Source organism: Lepisma saccharinum, chromosome 30 (assembly GCF_977018435.1).
Source record: "Lepisma saccharinum chromosome 30, izLepSacc3.1, whole genome shotgun sequence".
Lineage (NCBI taxonomy): Eukaryota > Metazoa > Arthropoda > Insecta > Zygentoma > Lepismatidae > Lepisma > Lepisma saccharinum.
This window is the reverse complement of record NC_139258.1, coordinates 14,665,090-14,682,712: the sequence shown is the minus strand read 5'-3', so window position 1 is coordinate 14,682,712 and position 17,623 is coordinate 14,665,090. Positions and strand designations below refer to the sequence as shown.

Sequence of the window (17,623 nt, the reverse complement as noted above, 5' to 3'; positions counted from 1 at the left end):
ACTCGGGCGAATAACGACCATTGAGGAAATAATTCCAGGTCGCTATATCTCACATAGTTGAAAGTGAATTCGCTAGATGGCATATGCAGTGTGGTGTGCATTACTAGCAAGTAAGTCACATGCTGGGTTTGTGATGACTGCGCGCCATTCTTCCCAGTGTCAGTTTGCTGTTAGTGGTGAAAACGAGTATTCAGCAGTGACGTGCGGTGACGTTGACACTTGGGGAAGCAATGAGTGGCGTGCCCAACGTGTCATAACCCCCCCCCCCCCCCTTAGGGCCCAGTATTCCTAAAAGAAGAACGTCAAATACAGGAAAAATTGCAAAGTTAGGAATGACTACAAAGAATTGTACACATAACTTCCACCCACTTTCGAAAATCAAAAACCATTTGATTTGACTACTGAGCCAGAGATGTCGGGTTTGAATCTCGGCTTGGAAATGGGGTGATCTTTGTGTGTCCCTTCATCAATTTTATCGTATCGTCTTCGCGATTAGCCAAATATGGCGGAAAGCGAAGTAAAATAAACCAAATCAAACAATCAGTCAATGAATGATTTGATTTGATTCGCTTTTTTGATACATTTGGTTAATTGCGAAGATGATACGACAAAATTAATGAAGGGACAAACACAAAGAACACCCATGTCCAGGTAGGGGTTCGAACCAGGAACTCCTGGTGTCGTAGCGTGCTGTGGTAACTACTCCCCCACGGTTGGTTGATTTGATGGTTGATTTGACGTTTTAAGTCCACTTTATACACAGAAAGGCTAATCGGGACTAGACCTATAGTTTAATGTGGGATCCGAACCACTATATAACTCGATCGGGTACACATCCGGGACCACTTCCACTTCCCCACGGAGGTTCGGCCGACAACAAACATTGAGGAAGGCGCTAACCATTCGGATACGTGTGTATCGGTAAAGCAAACTGCATTTTTCCTGAGTAGTTATTTTCAATTGAATTTTTGAAATACCATCTTTATATATGATTTACGTTTTTTCAAAAAATTTTCATTGTTTGATTTCCATAATTTCCCCATCTCACGATCTCGTTACTGAAGGATCCGGGCTCGAGCTCTGGCCTTTGCATGAGTGTTTCTTTGCAACCACTCTTCGCCGTTTAATTTAATCAACGTTCATCGTCATGGCAGAAATTAGGTAAAGCGATGGAAGAGAGAAGAAAATACAAATAATTTCCTCCCAGTGCATCTGCAGGGCACTGTGAAATCAGGGGGCAAGAGAGGTAGAGGCAGAAATCTTCCCTTTCCCTTCGAAAACCCGTTTCTACCTGGAACTGTGAGGCGGAGAAAGAGCGAGCTAGGCTGCTGAACGCACCGAGGGATGAGAAGCGCGTGAAAAAAAAGTGTTGCATATGAACTGTGGCTTCAACAAAACAAGAAATATTGTGATTTGAAAATAATTAGAGATTTGAGATTGATTGATCTATCTCTGCTAGACTAGCTACTCCTCAGTGCACGTCACTGGTATTCAGAGGTGCTGATGTAGAATTTAGAAGTTAAGTTCTTAGTGTGCTGAAGTTTATTGTTCATGTTAGAAGATCGCACTGTATTTTTTTTGTATCTGGGTGCTTATGATTTCCAAACATACTACTAACTAATTCAGTATTCGGAAAGTTACCTTTAAAAGATGGTAACTAGTTAGTTATAGTTACTTGCTTAAAATAAGTAACAGTTACAGTTGCTAATTTTAAAAAGTTACTCAGTTACAGTTACCTGTACTTCAAAAGTAACTGTAAGTTTCTTTTACAGTTACTTTCTGCTGAAAAATTTTTCTTGCAAAAAAATTACGCAAATCGATCATTAATTGTAATAAAATATTTTGTGAAGACTACATACTATAAGTCTTTGTATATTTATATTTATTACATCATAAAGTGCTCTCTTGTGCTTTGCGCGACACCATGAAGGCGTATGGGGGGGGGGGTGGAGTTAGAGCCCCACACTTTCTTGATCATGGCCGAAGGTGAGGGTGATGTGATGAGCACCACGTTCCTGGCATCCTTTACCCAACAGAGTTTCCTCCAGATACCGACTTTATACGATGCTGGGTGGGCGCTGGAGATGCTTCAACAGGTGGAAAAAATCTTGTTTCTTCCCCACTGAGGATCGAACCTGGGGTCTTTCGCATAGTAGTCAGGCAGCCAAACGATTTTTTTTTTTTTTTTTTAAGGAATACCCCTATGCGGTAGTATCCCCCCTTTATTAATATTTTCTCAGTTTTCACATATATCAATTTTCTGTTTTCTGTACTCTCATTGACACAAACATCCATGTCCGAAACGAACTAGAATCCGGGACTCTGACATACATAGTGCGTTGTGTTAACCACTCAGCCATTTATTATCATTGTTGTTCTTAAGGAATGTCCATTGGAGTGGGGAGGGGATTCTAGAAACTGTATAGAAAGAGAGAGATATCACTCACGTAGAATATATTCTAAGAAGGGAGGTCTGTTTCGCATAAAGGGCGTGTCAGAGAGAAATAAATTTGTTGTACAATTTCAAGTGTTTATGAACCACAAAATGATAAAAAATATAATGTAGTAGCCTATATTTGTGCGTTATGAATGAAGGTGAAAATGGCATTTTAAACTTTCCCCTTCAGTTGTCTCTGAGACGATAACATAAAGAAGCGAGAATGATCGTTAGGGTCTTCCTGATTCTTTTGTTTGCCACTTGAGTGTGACGGTAGCGAACAGCATTCACTGTTTCACCTGGTTTCAGAAGTTCATGGTACACCACACCCTTCTGATCCCACCAAATGCACAGCATTGTCTTCCTTCCGAAGCGATTCGGTTTTGCAGTCGATGTTGAAGGTTGTCCTGGGTCAACCCATGACTTTTGCATTTTGGGTTCTCGAAGTAGATCCACTATCCAATGCAAGAAAGACTTTCTTTCATGCCGAGAAAGCAACACTTCACACACCATTTTTCACTTTTCATTTGTGTTGTTCAGATGATGTGGGACCCATTTTCCTGCCTTCTGAATCTTTCCCATGGCATGAAGACGATCAGATATGGTTTGGCGACCAACATTTAACTTCTCTGCCAGTTGTTGTTGCATTTGCGTATCGTCTTCGTCCAACAGTGCTTGCAATTCGGCATCTTGGAATTTTTTTGGCTGGCCCGGTCTTTCAAGTCTAAATCACCACTTTTGAATCGTCGAAACCAACGCACACACGCATCTTGTGTTAGGACATTGTCACCGTACGTTTCCACAAGGATACGATGGCTTTCACTCATGTTTTTCTTTTGATTGAACAAGAAAAGCAGGACGTGCCGCACATGCTTCTTATTTCGTTTGAAGGTCAACATGTTTCCCACACAAACCCAATGTCACGATCACTCGCACTCGGTTGCACATCCACGGCATTTTGACAGGTACTATCCTGGCAACACGCTGACGTAACAGTTGAGAATGTGCACCAACCCTTGCTTTCAGCGCCATCCAGCGACGAAATTAAGAATTATTAATCGGCACACCTGGTATTAGAGCATGCAATAAAACACAGAGCCAATGCAAACAGTTTGTGTGTGCATGTTTCCTTAAACTGAGAGTTCATATCCCTACCGGTAGGTGACACTCAAATCATCCACACCATTCATAGTGCCTTGTACAATGTTTTGGTCCGCAAGATCACGGGACCTTACACCGTGTCACTTTTTTTTGAGGGGTTTCATCAAAGATTCGTCTCAACGATGTTGAGTGATATCACAGCCCTAAGAGAGTGTATCATTGTAGCGATAGACACCATCGACAGGCTCATGTTGATGCGAATGTATTTAAAAGTAGACTATTGTGTTGATGCGTGCCATGTCACCCGTGGTGCACACATTGAACATTTGTAGGTGTACGAAAGAACTGAGTTCCTCGTTCGTTCTGGACTGGTTTCATTAACGTACGTTCAATACTTTACTTGCAATAAATATTAGTGATCTATACAGTAAACTGAAAATGGAAATACAGTAAAACTTCATTAATCCGGACCCTGATAAGCTGGACTTCACTTAATCTGGACCGGCAAAAGGAAAAAAAAGCAGCATGTAAGGAACTTTCCAAAGAAAAGGCAGTCAACTACTGATGAAATTCTGTTTCCCTCAGACTTTGTACTGTATAGTGTATTTAGGCATATGTCCTTTAAATACACCATAAAAACATGTTTTGTTGCTGTAAACGGAGTTTTAATGCACTTTCTACTGTCTACTGTTCTTTTAGGTTACATAAGTTAATCAGGACTTTCGTTAAACCTGTCAACTTATCTCCCCATTAGTCCTGATTAACGAGGTTTTACTGTATAACAAGACAAAGATAGAAACTAAGTGCAGATATATGTGGTTAAATAGATAACAGCATTGTATTATTTTTGCTGCACCATACAAATACTGTTTTAAGAACTATTATTATAAATAATTAATTTAAAACTGCAATATTTGAATATTTATGATCTGTCAGAAATAAAGACATCATTCATATTTTTTAAATAAATTTTGGAAAAAATGAGCAAAACTGTTGCCTTATTCTATTTATGCCCTTGAAATTTGAACAATTTCACCTGAAAAACTTGGGATTATTTAGTGCAGCCAATCTATTATAATGGTTTGCGCTAATATAGATTTTTCATCTTTTTAATTGGATATGAGTGACTTTCAAACTACGAGGTTTATTTTTTAATTAGGGGCCGTTTTGCGTTCACGTTGGCTACACTGCGTGCTTGGCATTTTGTGTATGTGCGTTAGTTATAGTCATGCCTTGCACATTTGCACGTTGTGAAATGCTTGGTGTGGTTCTGTTGGACAATGGAAGTGGTGCAGATGATTGAAAATCCTGCCGAGTGTGAGATACGATCAGTGACCGCAAAAAATTTGAAAGCGGCAGACATTTATCGCCAGTTACGCGAGGTATGGTGAAAATGTCATTGTTGAAGGCAAGGTGTGTAAGTGGGTACGTCTGTTTAAGGCCAGTTGCACAAATGTTCATGACAAACCATGATCAGGATGCCCCTCAATCATAACGGGCTCATGGGTGTATGATGTTGAGAGTGCAATACGAGCCAACCACCGTTTGACAGTGTCAACGCTGTCCAATTTGTTTCCACAAGTTTCTCGTTCTGTACTGTACACAATTTTAGTGGAGAATCTGAAGTTCAGAAAGCTGTGTGCTCGGTGGGTGCCCAAAATGCTCACAAAGGAACACAAGAGTAAGCGTAAGCATGTTGCTGCACGACAACGCTCGGCCACACACTGCAACTGCCACACAGTCACTCATTTGGCTGGGAGTGGATGGACCACCCTCCATACAGTCCCGATCTCGCCCCTAGGGATTATCACCTATTCCTCCACTTGAAGACTTTCCTCGCTGGGAAGAGATTCAACAGCGCCGATGAAGCCAAACAGACAGTGACGGATTGGCTGTCTGACCTGGCGGCAGATTTCTTTGCTCATCTACCACTACGACAAGCGTCTCAACAACTATGGGAACTACGTTGAGAAGTAGCTGAATGTACGTATGAACAGCCACAGAGGTAATTAAATTTCTTCCTTTGCATGTTTTAGTTTTATTTCAAAATGGCCCCTAATTAAAAAATAAACCTCGTACTTTGGTTGAAAGAGAATAAAACTAATTTATATATGTTTTCCAGAAATATTTTTAATTCTGCAAACTGCACAATTTCTTAAAAATGCACTATTACAATTGATAAATATTAAAAAAATATATACAAAGTTGTTGCAGTATATTAATACGTAAAGATATTTGTTTTGCATTAGGACCAGAACATGACTAGAAACGTTATGGAATATTTTAGTCGCTTCAGCACTAAAATTAAATTACTAAGTTTCCAATATGGTCACCTTCCTTTGTGGTGATATCGAAGGCTTCTTATCAATCTTTCCAGCGTTTGGTGCAGGAAATTTGGCAATTTTGGCCGACAAGTTCCTTGCTCTCATTCTTCGAGGTTGGAAACCCTTCTGTGGTGGGGGAAGCTCCATTTTGTGGGAGGGGATGAGGTAATTCCTTTGCACCTGAAAATTAAAAAAAAATATTTTCATTAAATTGTAAAATCAAAGAAATTGCATTACATTCTATGTAATCCACTAGAAATTTACCATTTTAAATTTTACTATAATTAATAGCTAGTGTTAGGTGATATATCATTAAGACGATATTGAAAAAAAATACCATCCAGGCGATATCAACTAGACAATATATCATCACAATATTTTGGTAATACGAGGCTTGTCCGGAAAGTAAAGATACAAACACATTTGCACGTTAGGGGAAAAATGTGTACCAAAGTTGGCAACACTGGCAGTAACCGTGATCCATACGACGAGGATTGGGAGTGAGTCGTCAGTGCTGCACCGAGTCTTGTGCGAGGAACACGCGTTGGAAATGGCAGTGGCGATACCTAATCCTGCCAAGTGCGAAGTGCACGCCGTGATCAGGTTTTTGCAGCCACAAGGAAAGCATCCATCGGAGATCCACCGAGAAATTGTGACTGTGTACAGGAACGTAATGAATCGTCAAAATGTGGCGAAATGGTGCCATGCCTTCGCAGAAGGTCTACGTAATGTTCATGATCAAGAGAGAAGTGGGAGGCCGTCCGTGATCACTGACGACCTTCGCAATCGTATTGAAGTAGAGGTGCATGCGAATAGGCAGGTAACAATTCGAGAATTGTGTGTGATGTTTCCTGACAGTTTGAAAATCACTATTCATGAAGTTGTGGGTGGGTTAGTGTACAGAAAGTTGTGTGCATGCTGGGTCCCAAAACATTTGACTGACGAACACAAAACCAAACGACTGGGATATGCACTGGACTTTCTTACTCGCTACACAGAAGAGGGAGATGCATTCCTGGACTCCATTGTGACAGGTGATGAAACATGGGTGTTCCACCATATGCCTGACAGTCACTGCAGTGGCAAAAGCCAAAAAATTCAAAACGTCAATTTCAACCTGCAAGCTGATGGCAACCGTTTTCTGGGATCACCACAGCATCCTGCTGGTGGAATTCATGCCGCCTGGAAGAACGATTAATGCTGAAACCTACTGCCAGACTTTGAAACATCTTCGATGTGCAATTCAAAACAAACGGAGGGGCATGTTGTCAAGTGGAATCCGCTTTATTTATGACAATGCCCACCCCCATGCAGTGAATGTCACCAAGGATCTGCTTGCACAGTTTCAATGGGAGGTCCTTCATCATCCGCCATACAGCCCCGACCTTGCACCCAGTGACTACCACCTGTTCCTGTACCTCACGAAAAATCTTGGTGGAAAACACTTTGCCGACGACGAAGTGAGGGGAAAAAGTCACAACTTGGTTCCAGATGCAGGCTGCGGATTTCTACGATTCAGGGATACAAAAACTTGTTCCGCGTCTGAACAAATGTTTGGACAATGGTGGCACTCTCTCTCTCACACTCACTCACTCACTCACTCACTCACTCACTCACTCACTCTCTCTCTCTCTCTCTCACACACATGCACACAGTATGCACTAAATATTACTGTAGTCGTGTATTTCTGTTATTTTTAAAACCAGTTGTAATTTTATTAATATTTAATTATTTGAAGGTGAGGATATTTTAGGGGTGACCAAAGCATTTTTTTTTTTTCAAAACAGTGCTTCCATCTCTGAAAATACTGCTTAAATTTGAAGCATGGCGAAATGTGATTTTTGTAAAACATGAATTACCAGTATAGATTTTCATCATATGCACATGTTGCTCCACTGAATTTTGTCCCATGGCATTTATCATGGCCTACAGATGATAGCTGACAAACACTATACAGAAACAGTGTTGCCACATGCCAACCAAAACCTGAAAACATCTGGTGGCTCCTATTCAAAAACCTTATAGTATTGATATTTACCTTTGATGATATGTAGTGATGCAACAGTTTTCTAAGATCAGCATTTTGTTTTCTCAGTTTCTTCGTTTCAACATTCAATTCATGTCTTTCTGGAAAGAAAATGAACCACAATGAAATAAGAAACAAATATATGTAAGCAAATGGAAAGTTTCAATGCTGTTTCAACATAATGAGAAGTGATTAGTAGTGTTGGGCAATATCGTCCAAGCGATATCAACTAGACAATATATCATCACAATATTTTGGCGATATATATCATGTCGGGAATATATTGTCATGATATTTTGGCAATATACAGGGTGGGCACAAAGTCACTATCCCCAAGTATTTGATTTCATTTATTGGGGATGATACGTTCTTGCAACTAGATGCATCGTATTATTATACTATTAATATTAACTTAATAATACTCAGCGGTGAACGATGAGACTTGGTGAAATACACAGACTCCTCTCAGGTACAGGGATAGTGTTAGGCAAAGACAATATTCACAGCACAGAGAAATAAAACCACATTACTGCAGTATGTATAAACTGAAAGGTTTTATTCTTTATTTATTGCAATTATAATGCAAATATACTTGAGACGAAGGCGAGGACTTCGCTTTGTCGATGAATTGACTCAACTAAAACGCATATACTCAATGCGTGGCTATCGGCAAGCCTATGATCACATAGACCTAGCTTGCGCCCGGAACTACCACACCAAGAGATATGCAATGATAACTGAGCCAATATTTGCTCTTTAGCCTTTTATTTCCAAATTAATCCTTAGGCTAGCTTTATTGTGGCCACGGTGGCTCAGTCGGTAACGCGTCTGACTACCATGCTAAAGGTCCCGGGTTCGATCCCCGGCCGGTTCAAATCCGGGAACTTTTCTAACGATGGAAGCGGCCCCGGCGCCCACCCAGCGTCGAATAACATGGGTACCTGGGGAAACCTGGGGGGTAAAGGCGGTCAGGGGCATGGTGCTGATCACATCACACCCACTCACGACCGGATCAAGAAAGTGTGGGGCGTTACCCCCACACCCCCTATACGCCTTCATGGCGTGGTGCTAAGCACAGGGGAACACTTTACTTTTTTTTTACTTTAGGCTAGCTTTATTATTTAACGTAGAATGGTTGCAGTATTGTGCATATCATCAATGCATGGCTATCGGCGTACCTATGTTCACATAGGCCTAGCTTGCGCCCCGAACTACCATACCAAGATGTATGCACAACACCGAGGAGTTCTTTTTAATTTTAAAAGCTTCGTCGATCCATGGCGAAAAAGTGTGATATTTCTTACGCGATATCCTCACTTTTATACTATTTTCGAGAACACAGATTAAAGTACAGATGAATCACTCACTATGTACAAAAGGATACTATCGACAAAACTGACATCTATACATCTTTAGAAATACAAATTCGTATAGTGCACTCTCGCAAACATGAAGATACATTAAACTACTCATAACAGAGCATAAAATACACTAAACATTAAAGAAAAGGTATACATTACAAACAGGGTGCAATATTACATATAATAACACAACATTTACGTGTCCTTTCATAAAAGTATAATATATCAGTGACATGTTTTAAAGTTGTGACGTCACATAAAAATATGGATCATATCAGGGAAAGCGATTTTGTGCCCACCCTGTATATCATGTTGGCGATATATTGTCACAATATTTTGGTGATATATATCATGTCAGCGATATATCATCATGATATTTGGCGATATATACCGTATTGTATTGTCTGTGATGATATTTTTCTTGACGATAAATTGCGATATCAAATTTCCGATATCATCCATCCCTAAGCTAAGCGTCAGGTCAACCTTGCAGCAGGTTTTAGCATATGTAGATCCAAACGTGCGCGCAAGAATATAGTTCCACTGAGACGGGTTCTATTCCGACACAACTGCATACTTGCAAGAAAACAGTTATTTAATTTGTAATATACAGACAAAATAATACATTGATTAGCAGGTATGGACTTAATTGGTTGCAATCACTGTGCAGACGAACTTAGAACCGCAGATTCGCCAACTCGAATCTGTATTGCGTTGAAGAGACATTGAAACTTTAGAGCGAGTCGAGCGAGACTGAATGCGTTGCAGAGCGCGTGAAATCGCTGATACCAAGCTGATACCAGTGTTGCACATCCCACTATTTTAACCCTATGTTTATTGTAGAGCGGCGAGAATGGCTGAATCTCCTGTTCAGCGTGCGGTTTTACCCGAATGTTATTTTGGGCTTCATCCGAAAGGAAATGTTCTTCAAAGTCAAGCAAGTTGTTTTAAATGCATAATCCTCCTTGCGGCAACAAGATCAAAGTAAAACAGGGCGTGAGGTGATTTGCCGTCAATGTGCACACGAATTGTATCACGGGTGTTGAATGATTTGCGGTTTGAGTTTAGCAAGAGGAAACGATTGTTTGTTGTTTGACGACAAAAGAATCTCCGCGGTATTAAAATATATCGCAGTGAGAAGAAACATGTTTATTATTTGGACGAGACGTCCTTCAACTCGGTGAGTGGGGGAAGGGGGAATAAACCATGGAAGGATACCACCATGCAAAACCACCGCCAGGGCTGAAGAAACCGACGATGAGGGGAAGGGGGAGGCTTATTGTTTCACCCACTGGCGGCAATGAAAGCTTTGTTGAAGGCGCATATTTACTTTTCAGCACAAAGAAAGGGAAGGGTGATTATCAGCAACAAATAGACAGACCAAGATTTGAATCCTGGTTTAGTGAAGTGATTCATAAATTGAAACCAGAGTAATAGCGACAGACAATGCACCTGATTGTAAAAATCACCAATAACAAATCATGCTTTTTTGGTGGTACAACTTGAAGTGCGTGTGTCTTACAGTAACGGATGTATTGCGAACGAAGCAACCAAGTTTTTCATAAATCTATTTCTTTCTAAACCAAAAACAATAATTTGTCATTAAATTCAAGAGGGGCCTATCGTTGTTTACTTTTATCTTTGTTTATTTTTATTTTTGCGTGCTCGAAATATACACACATGCTCTCATGTTTAGAAGTTGTTTCGCTCTTATATTAATGACACATTTATTAAATAATATATGCGCAGAAAGTACTTTTAAAATGTTATGTTTCAGGAGACAAAGAGAAGCAAAAATACAATCCACTTGACATGCATGCGGGTTTTGATGTGTTGTGCGGTTGGCAATACTGTAGATTTTCTCAGTGTCTCCGATGTAAGCAGCTCGGCGGTTGAGGAAAGACTGGCACGGAAGATTCTGAGCTTAGTTCTCGCGCGGATTGATACATAAAACCTGCTGCAAGGTTAACCTGACATTTGGCTTAGTGATCTGACATTTTATGAATCATATTATGCCACATAAAAAAACTATAAAAGCTTGTAAAAAGAATGTGAATTAGTACACTTGTAGTGATAATCAGGCTTAGATTTAGGGTAGGTTGGGAGGCTACAGCACTTGCCCTCCATCTGCAAAGGGACCTCCACTTTGAAAAAATTGCTTTGAATTGAAATATAAGAAATGCAAGACCCAACATGCCTCAGCATAAAAGTTATAACTGGAATTGTATGTAAGAGGACCTCATGATATTGGGCCTCAAAATGGGCCTGGTGATAATCTCAGTTCACAACCATTACTAGTGTTGTACTGTCTATGGCACTACCAGGATTCCTTCTTGAGGTGGGTTCATGTGGCCAAATATTTGAAGCATGTTCTTGTGTAACCCTGTTTGTGACTTTAAAGATTATTATTAACCTAGTCTAAATGTTGCATAAATGTGGAAGGATTCAAAGTATTTATTTTTCACACAATTACACTACATGTAAAAAAAAATACTGTTTGCAAGATCTGTTTTAAAGAATGGTAAAGCTTTAGTCCTCAAAGATCCCTCCTCCCAATTTTGGATGCTATACTGTACAACATAGGATTTTTTGGTCGTATAATAATTTTCAGAAATAAAAATTATAGTTTTTGCCCATTATTCTCTCCATTACAACCTGTTACTTTCATCATAATAATTTTATTGCCAATGAACTTTAACATGTACAATAGAAAATATAGAAATGCAGAATTAAAAGTTTATGAACAAATATCATTTAGATTTTAATCAAATATTCCTGTTCGAATTATATCTTTCCCTTGCAAGATTACGAATCTTAGATAAAATGTATTGTTCAGATGTAGTACCGTATATATATAAGGTTAGTGACGGTCCCTCCTACTTATAGACCTTTTGAGCTATTTAAATAACTTATATTAACATAATAAGAACACTTCTTTCTCCCGAAATCAACGTTTCCAAAAGTAACTCTGAAGAAAATCTTTCACTGGACGTTTGTTTACCGTCACCTACCCCCATCGCATAGAGTCTCATCGTTATCACCCTCTACTGTCTGATGCAGAGTATTTCCGACCATGCGCGAAGGTAAACGATCCCTAGTCCCACCACAGAAGCTGAACTCCCCAGCTGTTCCCTCCGAGAGATATTGCAGATTCGCTTTTCTTCCAGTTTTTTCTATGTGCTTAAGTTTAATCGCGTCATAAGTGATACTTTTGAGGGTAGAAAATCTATAACATCCTAATCTCGTTGAGAACTTGCGTCTGACATTTGTAACAAACTGGAAAAATCTTCTACAGTCTAAGCGTCTGCTAAATGCCTTTGCTAAACTCTGCAAAATAGCTTCCAAGGGAACAGCTCACATCCACCTGTTCCACCAACCCCAAGACCAAAGTTTCAAGGCATGCAGTGGCAGGACAAGAAAGCGACCTAACTGAATTAAAAACTAAAATGAAATCATACAGAAGGCATTTTCAAACGAGTTACTACAACTCTGTAAAATGGTTAACTGGATATTCTTTCAGTGGCAAATTATATTGTAGTCCTTGTTTGATCATAAGAAGGGAGTCTAGAACTGTTTGGGTTTTGTCACATTAACAACTTCTACTAATCTAGCGACAACCAAGAAAAGAATCAGCCATCTGAGTACCATTATTGCATTGAGGACATTTGAATTACAAGAATACTCAACTCTATGAAAATCGTCAACTTAATCTACGAATAAAGAGATGATACAGGTTCCGACGAAACATTATTTTTTTTTAACACTAATAAATTTATATTATTAATTTTTTCTTTGTTGTGCATCAACAATTTTATTTATATTATATCATATTTGCTTTAAAATTAATATTGTCATATAATTTTAAAGTGCCTCATGTTTGTCACTTCTGACAATTTGTAATTATGTATTGTATATTTATTTGGTTCATTTCAATAAGGGTTGAATTTTACTTTATGTACTGTATTATATTAAGACACCCATGGGGGGGGGGGGGGGGCAAGTGCAGGTGACCTGTTCCCCTGCCTGATTTATCACCGCACGCCACTGTGTAAGGTAAAAAAAGAAAGTTCCCCATGTTTTATAGCACCATGCCATGAGGGCACATTAAGGGGATGAGGGGGGTAGGGCTCCACATATTCTCGATCTTTGTCATTTTAAAGGGCTGTCCTAAAGCTATCAGTAAATAAGCACTCCAACGTAGATACAAAATAACAATGCGAATATTTACCGCATTGATTTGAAGCTGAGTAGCTCCAGAGTTGCTTTATCCATGGACGAAGTTGGAAAAATTCCGAGAATCAAATATGTAATCAATACATTTTTTCCACACTGCCCAGAAAATTGTAATTATTCCCTCTAGTAAATATATGCTGGACTTTTTAAAAATGAATAGCTTCACATTAAAGTATGCTATTACATTCCTGTACAATAAATATGAATTGGAGAAAAATTAATTTAAAAACTACTGTATTTAAAAACGTTCAATGGAAAATTAAACAAGGTACAGTATGTAACATTATTATTCTTACACATAGAATTTCCAAGGAAAAAATGTCATATCTACTAGTAAATATAATCATTTTCATATGTACCTGGAAATTAATGTTAATGAAGGTTTCACCAACAAATGTCAATAAAAATGTATGTTCAAAGTGTATAAACAGAACATATAATTTGTGTGAAAAGAGAAAAACACGCTGTTTCATGCAAGATTGTTATTCATACAGGCAAGAGTTTCAATCTTCCTCGCATACAGTGCCACCGCTATTCGGGCGATTTCGTGCAGTTTGCAACTTCGTAACAAGTTTGAACATGCAGGCGTGCTCTCCGTCAAGCGGAATGCTGGCGTAGGTATTGTTGTAGGCCTATCGTCTATCTATCAGCGTGTTCGAAATGGGCAAGGTGAAGCAACTTAGTTCCGATCTGAAGGATGTTATTATAAATTTGGCCATTAGAGGTTATTCGTTAATAAAAATTGGACAACAGTCAATAAATCACACTCCACAGTTCAATAACATAGTAAACAAATTTAGAGAGGAAAATTCAACACAGAATGTGCCAAGAAAACCAAAAGAGAGACGGTTGAATAAACGTGATGAACACTTTATTTTAAAAAGAGTGCGAGAAAACCACCGACTAAGTGTTCCTCAGTTACGATCGTTAGTAGAAAATGTTGCTGACAAGATGATGTCCGATCAAACTGTCCAATGTGCCTTGTGGAAGCATGGATATCATGGAAGAATACCACGAAAGAGGCCGTATGTAAATAAGGTGAATCGCAGGAATAGACTTTCATTCGCGAAGGAGCACATCCACAAGGACCAGGAATTTTGGGATAGTGTCATATGGTCAGACAAGTCCAAGATTAATATATACGGGTCAAATGGGATAAATAGGGTCTGGAGAAAATCAAATAAAGACAATGATCACATTAACACAGTTCCAACAGTTAAACACGGTGGTGGGTCATTAATGATTTGGGGCTGTATGTTGTCCAAAGGTGTTGGTACATACCATCCAGTTTATTGATGGTATCATGGATGCATATGTCTATTTGGTCATATTGAAGAACAATGTAAAGCAGAGTGCCCAAAAAATGGACATACCACCTATCTACAGATTCGAACAAGACAACACGAGTTAACATGAATTGGCTAATATGGAATGTGCCCAAACTACTACAAACACCAGCTCAAAGTCCAGACTTAAATCCCATTGAGCATTTATGGGCAATTTTGAAGAGGCGAGTCCATAAAGCAGGCTTCAAGTCCAAACAAGAGTTGAAAACTATTCTGCAAGCCGAGTGGAATAAAATAAGCTCCAAAACATGTCGGAAACTGATTAATTCTATGATGAACAGGTGTCAAGCAGGTTATTAAAGCCAAAGGATACACATCAAAGTATTAGAACTGTCAGTCAATTTGCTCTGAATATACTTTTTTCTTTTATATTATTAAGTGTACGAATAGAAAAGTTGTACAAAAAATGGCATGTTTCTCTTTCAGTTTAACTAACTAACTAACTCTCTAGCCTTCTTAAACCCGAAGGTTCATGGCTGCAGCAACACAGGCCTTTCATCTTTCCCTATCTTGAGCAAGTTCTATATACTCTTTTCCATCCGTACCGATTTCCCTTAGGTCCATCTCAACGTTGTCCCTCCATCTTCATCTTGGCCTTCCTACAGGTCTCTTACCATCAGGTTTCCCAACAAGATTCCTGTAAACTCCTCTTTCCTCTCCCATTCGTGCCACGTGGCCTGCCCACCTAAGTCTTCTTGATTTAATTATTCTAATAATATCTGGACATGAATACAAATTATGTAGTTCTAAATTATGTAACCTTCTCCACTCACATGTCTCCTCATCCCTTTTAGGTCCAAAGATTTTCCTAAGGATCTTATTTTCAAATACTCTCAATTTATGTTCCTCTTTCAATGTAAGGGACCAAGTTTCACATCCATATAATACTACAGGCAAAATTACTGTTTTGTATATTTTAACTTTGAGTTTCTTAGATATTAAACGAGAAGACAAAAGTTTATGAAGAGAGAAGTAACATGCATTTCCTGATTTAAGCCTACTTTTTATTTCCTCTTTAATATAATTTTCATTTGTTAATATTACTCCTAAGTATTTGAATTTGGAAACTGGTTCAAACCAGTTGTTATCAATAATTAGATTTTGATTATTACCTAACACTTGGTTTCGGCCTGGAAGCATATATTTAGTTTTCTCTTTGTTAACTTCCAAACCTATCTCTTTAGCAGTTTTGAAAAATAGTTTAGCATTATTCTTAATTGTATTCACATCATCCCCCAGTAAGTCTACATCATCTGCATATGCTAACAACTGAGTAACACCATTTAATTTTAGTCCTCCTTTAGTTTCTTTTACCTTCCTAACAGCATATTCTAAGGCAAAATTAAAGAGCAATGGAGATAATGCATCTCCTTGTTTTAACCCATCATGAATTGTAAATTTGTCAGACATATTAATACCCACACAAATTTTCAGTTTCCTTTAATTTATTATTGTCATTGGTTATACAGAATTTGGGTAAGATTTTATGTTCCTAATGATATTAGTTATTGAATTGTAAAGAAACAATTTCAAAAGAGTGTATTTCCTTTCAGATATTAAAACATTTTCTTTGAAAATCTGTGTGTACGAATGAGAATGTTACATACTGTAGAAACCACTGAAGACTATGAAGTGACCTGTACTAGAGCCAAGTGTGAAAGATCCTTAATTGAAGCCATTTAATAGGCAGCTCATATTCAAATGTGAATAGGCAAGACAAGATCATCTAGTTATACAGTTAGGATTATTCTCTGCACAGTAACAGAAATACTAATACCAAAACTCAAATCCTACCTGATTGGTTGAGTATCATGATTCCAACCATTCTACTAAGACAATTTATTTATTTATTCGTTTGCTTCCTACAGAGAGAATATCCAATTACAGGAAAGCTTACATAAATTCAAATAATAAACATATAAGAATGTAGATTTCATAAACACATACACACACAAACGCACTTATACACACAAAATAATAAGTGAAGTACTACAGGACATATATCCAACCATATACACATACTATATTCATAGTTCAAAACATAGCCTTTATATAGTATTGAACGGCAAAAAATAGTAAAAAAATTGCATAGAAGGTAAAATACTTTCACAATAATGGAAAATAATGCACAGTAGAATGGATTCATTTATGTATATCTAGTCTTTTTCAAAAATTGGTTTTAATGTTTTTAGATACAAGGAAAGTGGCAAACTGAAATGTAGATTTTCATGCGTTGTAGAAATATTATTATATGCAGAACAGAGTGATGATTTGTATTTTTCGGTTCTCAGGATATCACAGAGGAAAAGGTTTTGCATCCGAAGATTAGATTTTCTAGTATTAAATTTAAACTGATGAAGAAAGTTACTATTGTCCAGAATTCCATTTACTGTTTTGTAAAGAAATATTTGTTGTGCTAATTCTCTCCTACTACTGAGGCTTACATAATAAAACTCTTTCAATAAATACTTATAAGATAATTTCATTTCGTAAGCAGATACTTGATTCTGTTACAGCTTATGTTCAGAGAATCCATTACCCAACTTACCTTGTAGGAGAGTGTAGTACTTGTCCAAGCCGAGAACAAGTCCGTCCCACAATTTTTCTTTCTCCGGAGTGAATATCTGCAGAAACCTACACCAGTAGTCTTGTATGTCGGACATGCCTATTTCTCCCGAGAGGTTGCTTAGTTTGGACGACCGCCTACGTTTCTCATCATCCCACGAAGAACTCCTGTATTTTAATGTGAGGTTAGGATATAACAAGCAACAAAGAAGTTTTTATTATTAACTTAG

At 38.3% G+C, this 17,623-nt stretch overlaps 1 protein-coding gene across 1 annotated transcript in view; it reads right to left on the bottom strand.

Annotated features, from left to right (window-relative positions):
* Positions 1-5,642: 5,642 nt before the first annotated feature.
* Positions 5,643-17,623, bottom strand: part of LOC145981760 (dynein regulatory complex protein 1) — a 54,761-nt gene continuing 42,780 nt past the window's right edge. The window contains exons 16-18 of the mRNA XM_083115173.1: positions 17,377-17,561; positions 7,901-7,989; positions 5,643-6,042 (exon numbers count right to left, since the gene is read on the bottom strand). Coding sequence (XP_082971299.1) covers positions 5,851-6,042; positions 7,901-7,989; positions 17,377-17,561 — 466 coding nt within the window. The 3' untranslated portion in view covers positions 5,643-5,850. The remainder of the gene's footprint in view (positions 6,043-7,900; positions 7,990-17,376; positions 17,562-17,623) is intronic.